This window comes from Octopus bimaculoides, chromosome 2 (genome assembly GCF_001194135.2).
Source record: "Octopus bimaculoides isolate UCB-OBI-ISO-001 chromosome 2, ASM119413v2, whole genome shotgun sequence".
Lineage (NCBI taxonomy): Eukaryota > Metazoa > Mollusca > Cephalopoda > Octopoda > Octopodidae > Octopus > Octopus bimaculoides.
This window is the reverse complement of record NC_068982.1, coordinates 106,777,445-106,784,527: the sequence shown is the minus strand read 5'-3', so window position 1 is coordinate 106,784,527 and position 7,083 is coordinate 106,777,445. Positions and strand designations below refer to the sequence as shown.

Sequence of the window (7,083 nt, the reverse complement as noted above, 5' to 3'; positions counted from 1 at the left end):
AGCTGGATGCCCTTCCTAACGCCAACCACTCAGAGAGTATATATATATATATACATATATATATATATGTACACATTGAACTGAATTTTAAGATTGACAACTCCTTTAATTGACTTGTAGTTGGCCTCTCCTCAAGATGTAAGGCTTTGAGTGCTCTCTGCCAGGACCTGATCTCACCTGCCCCTCTTAGGCTGGCCAATAGGGGGTATGCAATTCTACCTGTTACACATTCTATCTAATTTCCCCTCATCACTCTACTCTGTTACTTTGTCTATGTTATTTACTACCATTAATTTAAAAGCTAAGTCTAAACCTATGTACATTCAAGTAACCCAGTCCAGTTGTAACTTAATGAGATGTAAAAATGTATTATTAAATTATCTCTTATATGTAATGTTTTGGCAGACATACATAGCCAACAATAGTTTCTTTATCTCTGTTGTCTTTAAGGAATTCATGATACAACTCTTCATGATTCTTAGTCCGGTTACATTATTCAGTTGATGTCACATCATTTGTCTTCTTCCTGCTATTTTCTAATATTTTGGTCTTTATCTTACTTAATGACATATTAAAAGAAATATTTTTTCTCTTGTTTTTCAGTAACATTGGACTTGCTCTAGGATGGATTATTTTCTTCTTGTTACTTTACAAAGTTTCAATGAGTCAGATGGATTATGTTGAATATGATCCTTTCACTGAGTTGAGTGTTGATAGGGTGAGTTTACTGCCTCATTATTGTTTTAATATCTAGTTTTCCATGCTTACATGGGTTGGATGGTATTTGTTGAAATAAATTTTATACAACCAGATGCCCTTCCTGTCACTAACATTTACCTGTTTGCAAATAAGGTATTGTATCTCCATGGCAAGGCATGTTTTTTATAGCTGACTGGAAATGAAGGTCACTACTTGTATATTGGTGTTGCTCATTTACAACTATCAAGTGATGTCAAGACAAGGAGACATGCACATAATGGGCTTCTTTCAGATTCTGTTTGCCAAATACACTCACTAAGTTTTAGTAAGCCTGGTGATATAGTTAAAAGACACTTGCCCAAGGTACCTTGCACTATGACTTAATCATCATCATCATCATCATCGTTTAAAGTCCACTTTCCATGCTAGCATGGGTTGGACGATTTGACTGAGGAATGGTGAAACCAGATGGCTACACCAGGCTCCAATCTGATTTGGCAGAGTTTCTACAGCTGGATGCCCTTCCTAACGCCAACCACTCCGAGAGTGTAGTGGGTGCTTTTACGTGCCACCGGCACGAAGGCCAGTCAGGCGGTACTGGCAACAGCCACGCTCAAAATGGTGTATTTTACGTGCCACTCGCACAAGAGCCAGTCCAGTGGCACTGGCTACGATCTCGCTCGAAAGTTCTTGCACATGCCACGGGCACAAGGGAAGCAAACTACTCAACCACACAGCCATGCCTGCACCTATATGCAACTTTACATTTTGTATGTCTTCAACCCAGAACTACTCATTGCGTCTAGTGTATTTACAGCTGTTCTTTTTTTTCTTTTTCACATGCATGTTTGTACAGTTTGTAGCTTTTGCAATTATACACTGTTATAATTACGAGTGTCTCAAAAGTAATTTGTTTAATGCTTAACAAACAATTGGGTAGCTTCTGCAATCGGTCCTCTAAATACCAATTTTAACTAACATTTTAATTAGTTATGGTGAATAATATTGCAATATATTGTAAAACGTTTCCTTGTGTTAAATATGCCAAACAGCTTTTTAAATTAACCACTAATACATTTTTATTATGTAGGTCTGACCCTTCTTCTACTATCTATTAATACATTTAGCTGTAAAATGCACTTCTGTAGCTAAAACAAAATTTTAAATTAGCAGATCTATAGAATATGAATCTAAATAAATTAGCTTATACGTCCTCCATGCAGAAGGCATCTCTAGGAAATTTTCCAGCATCATTATTTTAAATTGCTTCATCAATCAATAACTCTCACACAAAATTTATACTCCCTCTATCATTCTCAGAGCTGGTAAAACTAAAATATTCTGGTTTGTCACTGTAACTACCAAAAAAGCAGACTCGCTCAAGTTACATTTGGAGTTATCTCCCTTCTTTTTAATAAAAAAAGAATTATAATCATTACTGTTTTTTTACCTCTTATCTTTCAGTTACTCAAGAATATTTTTTGACTCTTCATTATGTTTGCCCACTCTTAACTATAAATATAGTTATTACCCCCAAGTTTTGAGCCATTGAAAGCTGCTATTAACCAGTTACTTTTTTTATGTTGCTAGTTTGAGTCTGTTAAATAGCTTCCCTTGGTTTCTTTGTCAACTAATCATAACATTTTAATGAATTTTTATTAGTTTGGGAGTTAATGATTTAGATACCCATTTGATTTTCTCGAAAATGATGATTTGGTACTTCTCTAACAAATAAAATTGAGGTGGGTACTTCCAATTCTATTGATTGCTAGACCAAGCTCACTGGGCATTGTTAATTGCATTGTGCATTACATGAGTGTTTGTGGCCTAAACTTTAGTTATGTCCCTGAAAGATCTACTTGTCATTACTCTAACGATGCTCATTCTCATGCAGAACCTGCAATGACTCTAAGAAGACTTCAAAAACATTTTCTCAATGAACGTTTGTCAATATTGTCTTTTAACTGGACAAAGATGCAATCTCAGCATTTATGAAAGAAACAAATTTGTAACTGACTATTTGATAACATACAACTTCAAAGATGCTACAAATACTAGACCTCACTATCGCTGATTATTTCTCCTAGTGACTCACACTCACAACATAAAGAAAGTTGCTCTTTATGCTGTAAAATACTCCCAACAGCTATTAATTCGCTACAATGTTCAGGTGAGACCTATAATAGAATACTGCTCTCATACCTGAGTTGATGTTGATGATAGAATTGTGAACATTCTAGATAACATCCAATAAATGGCTGCCTGACTGATTAGCATGGAGTTGCTATTATCTCTCACCTACAAGCATTCTGTATCCTCTCTCTGTCTTTTCTAAACTACTACAGTGAATTCTACCTCATGGAGCTAGCTACTTTTGTGTCATTCCTGTCCAGGTGCTTATTCACTCATCTCTACTTCCCTTGTCAATTATATTATCTCCATCTTCTAGGCACCACAGTAATCACTTTGCCAACTCTTTCTCCACTGAACTTCAACTCTCAGGAATTCCTTCCCTGTCTATATTTTCTTTCAAGTTGTCACTAGTCTTAAATGATTTGCAAGGGCCCTGGGCATGGTTTCTTTCTTCCAACCAAATCATTAAAGAAGGAAAAAAATAATTGCATTTTTTTTATTAGTCTTCACTTGATGTTTGGATTATATATTTTTGATATTTATTTAATGGCATTCGAATAAATTTCGTTTCCTCCTTTTTTTTAACTTTTACTGAAAGTCGGCAAGCACAGCAGACATCAAAAAGGCCTTTAGGAAACTCAGTTTAATATACCATCCTGACAGAGAGTCTGGAGATTCAAAAAAGTTTATGCGGATAGCAAAGGCATATGCTGCGTAAGTATAACTTAATAGAATGTAAAGAGTATGTGAAAATAGACTATAAATAGTATAATCAGAAAATTCTTTTCAATTCTTGTAATTTCAAGATTTGCTTTTAAACACATTACAAAATACTTGTATTTTTGATGAAAACTTTTAAGATAACTGATTTTTTTTTCTTTTTTCTTTTTTTGAGACCATGGTTTGAAATTCTTAAATGTAAGGTAAAAGAAAATAGCAATATACTTTTTTCACTGTGTAAATTAATTAAAAAATTTTGTCTTTTAGATTAACAGATGAAGAATCACGAAAGAACTGGGAAGAATATGGCAATCCTGATGGTCCTGGAGGTATATAGTATAAAAAATTTAGTTTATCAATATGTTTGGAGTTATATTATTGTGTTGTAAACCAAACTTACTGTGAAATTTATGGTGTTAAATCAAGATGTTCTTATATATATGTTAATTTAGCATAACCTACTTTATATCTGGATTTTGTAATGTGTATAAGATTATATCTGGTTTTTGTAATGTGTATAAGATTATATTTGGTTTTCGTAATGTATATAAGATTAAATGTTAATTATTTGAAGTAATCATCTCTAAATTTGAATATTTTTGTTTTAGTTGTTAAATTGAAGAGTAATAAATAGAATAGTTTTCCGTTTTAACTGCCTTTTGAAGATTTCTAGAATAACTATAATTACTGAGAAAATTAAATCCAAATTTCTATGTTTTTTTACTAGTTACTCGATTTGGTATTGCTTTACCAAAATGGATTGTTGAAAGAGAAAATTCTGTATGGGTAAGTATAGTATTTTATATGGATGGTGGTATTGGAGTATGGCAAAATTGAGTGTTGGACAAAGGTCATTAGGTTTTGTTACAACCATTTATTTTCTGAGTTCCAATTGTACCTGATTCAACTTCGCCTTTTATTCTTTTGAAGTGAAGAAAGTAAGTCCTGGTGTCAATGCAGTTAATTATATTCAAGCAGGTGAAGTCAGAGCATGGCCATGATATAGTAACTAAAACTGGGAAAAAATAACACCTGCATTGAGCTATAAAATGATGGTGGTTATATATATATATATATATATATATATATATATATATATATGTATGGATGGATGGGACAGCTTACAGAGTGCCACAGACCAAGTCTGCGGATGGTGCAAAGTTCCTTCCAGACCTGGAGTAATGTGGTGGTGAAATAATACGGTAGAGCAAAGAAAAGGCCTGGAATGCCTGGAAGGGTGGGGGTAGCAGGGAACTGTACCAGATAACCAGAAGGGAGGCTGGTTGACAGGTATACATAGCCAAGGGCAAAGCAGAAAAGAAGTTTGCCAATGTCCAACGACGTGAGGACCAAAGAACTGAAGTATTTTGGATTGCAAGACAGTGTGTGAGAGAAAATTGTGATGTCACAGGAGCGAAATGTGTTTGCATGGATGATGGTGCACTTGCTTTTAATGATTCGGAAAAGAAAGAGGCTTGGAGAAGCCATTATAAAAGACTGATGAACGGGAGGAGGAAAATCATTAAAAGCAAGTGCATCATCATCCATGCGGACACATTTGTTGACTCAGTAGAGGGACCAGCTATCCGAATAGACAGCACCCTTGTAGATAAAGCAATTAAGGGTATGAAGCCAGGAAAAGCCCCCGGCCCATCAAGAATCACTACTGAGATGCTTAAAATATCTGGTGGTGTGGGCTATGGCTTAGTCACCCGTATTGTAAACCAGGTAGTTCATGATGGAGTCATACCCAATGACTGGTGTAGCAGCACAATAGTCAACTGCTACAAGGGTAAAGGTGATGCTTTAGATAGAAATAACTACAGGAGTATCAAATTACTGGATCAGGTGATGAAGGTCACAAAGAGGGTCATAGCCCAACTAATTAGGGAGAAAGTCTGCTTAGATGAGATGCAGTTCAGTTTTGTGCCAGGTAGAAGCACCACTGATGCTATATTTGGAAAGGAAGATTTTTTCTCAAGAGTTAAGATTGAGTAAGGAACCTTTTTAGAAAGTCAAAAGGCACTAACCTTTGGGAAGAGATTTCACAAAATGTGTGTAGGCTTTGCTTTTATAAATGTGCAAGCGCTTTCAGTTCTTAATGTTTTCAAGCATGTGTTATTAAATATAGTGGAAGTTGTTCTCAGTAAAATTGTTTTGACTATTTCCTGTTTAGTTTCAGACTCAGAAATCTTATGAAATATTCTTCTTTTGCCTTCCGGAGAAGGTTGTTCTCTTCATTTATTTTATGAAGTGGGATAATTGTAAATTTTCCTTGTGTATGGGTGTCTAAATGATCGCTACATGGTATGCATCTAAGTGCGGGATGTTTTATTTAATATCTGTGCACAATTACACAGTTGGTTAGTTTCATTTTTGTTTCCTCAATATAATGTTCGTTGCATTGTGGGCATGTGATACAATATATCAGGTTTTTGCTTTTACATTTCATATTTGCATTCACCTTTAATTCTTTTTCATTCTTGAATGTTTTGGCTGGTCCCTGTTCTATTAAATCACATGTCCCACATCAAGGGTCTCCACATTTGGTAACTTGCATCATTTCTTCCTCTGATGCAAATCTTGCTTTGGTTAACAACTTCCACTATATATAATAACATATGCTTGAAAACGTTAAGAACTGAAAGTGCTTGCACATCTATAAAAGCAAAATCTGCACACATTTTGTGAAATCTCTTCCCAAAGATTAGTGACTTTCGATTTTCTAAAAAGGTTCTTATTTCAGTCTTAACTCTTTGAGAAAAAAATCTTCTCTCCAAATATATATATGTATGTATGTATGTATGTATGTGTGTGTGTGTGTGTGTGTGTGTGTGTGTATGTATGTAATCATCTGTTCTTTGTTTACATAGGCACAGATTTTCAAATTAGTATAATTGGTTTGCCTGAGTTCTAACATTAAACAGACACTTTCATCATCATTTAGCATTTACTTTTCCATGCTTGCATAGGTCAGATAGAATTTGTTGAGGTGGATGTTTTACAACTAGATGCTCTTCCTGTTGCTAACCCTGACCTGTTTCTAAGTAAGGTAATATTTCCCCATCACTAGACATTTTTTTCCGTGGATGACTGGAAACAAACAACATAATTTATATGATAATGGTGCTTATTTACAACCATCACATGATGTTAAGACAAGGTTACACCTGCATTATATATATACAGTAATCTTCTTTTAGTTTCTGTGTCCTGAATCCATTCACAGGGCTTTGGTTGTCTCAGGCCCATAGTAGAAGACACTTGCCCAAGGTGCCGCACAGTGATTGAACCTGAGACGATGTGGTAAAGATGTAAACTTAACCACGGAGCCATACCTGTGCCTTTAGGTGAATATCTCTTAATTGCTTCTTCCAATTAAGACTTAATAACAAACGAACAGAAATTGTTAAAAATACAAATTGCTGAATAATGCATCTCGTGCTGGAATAAAAGATATAAAACTAGATATTTTGTTGATTAATGTGATATTATGAATAATGATAAACTTCTAATGATTTAAAAAAAATA

The 7,083-nt window shown here is 34.6% G+C and overlaps 1 protein-coding gene across 2 annotated transcripts in view; it reads left to right on the top strand.

The window, feature by feature from the left end:
- The window catches only part of LOC106868117 (translocation protein SEC63 homolog), a 31,963-nt gene that overhangs the window by 7,700 nt on the left and 17,180 nt on the right, over positions 1-7,083 (top strand). For both annotated transcript variants that reach the window (XM_014913246.2, XM_014913247.2), the window contains exons 3-6: positions 604-718; positions 3,431-3,546; positions 3,820-3,881; positions 4,280-4,338. In XM_014913246.2, the coding sequence (XP_014768732.1) occupies positions 604-718; positions 3,431-3,546; positions 3,820-3,881; positions 4,280-4,338 (352 nt within the window). The remainder of the gene's footprint in view (positions 1-603; positions 719-3,430; positions 3,547-3,819; positions 3,882-4,279; positions 4,339-7,083) is intronic.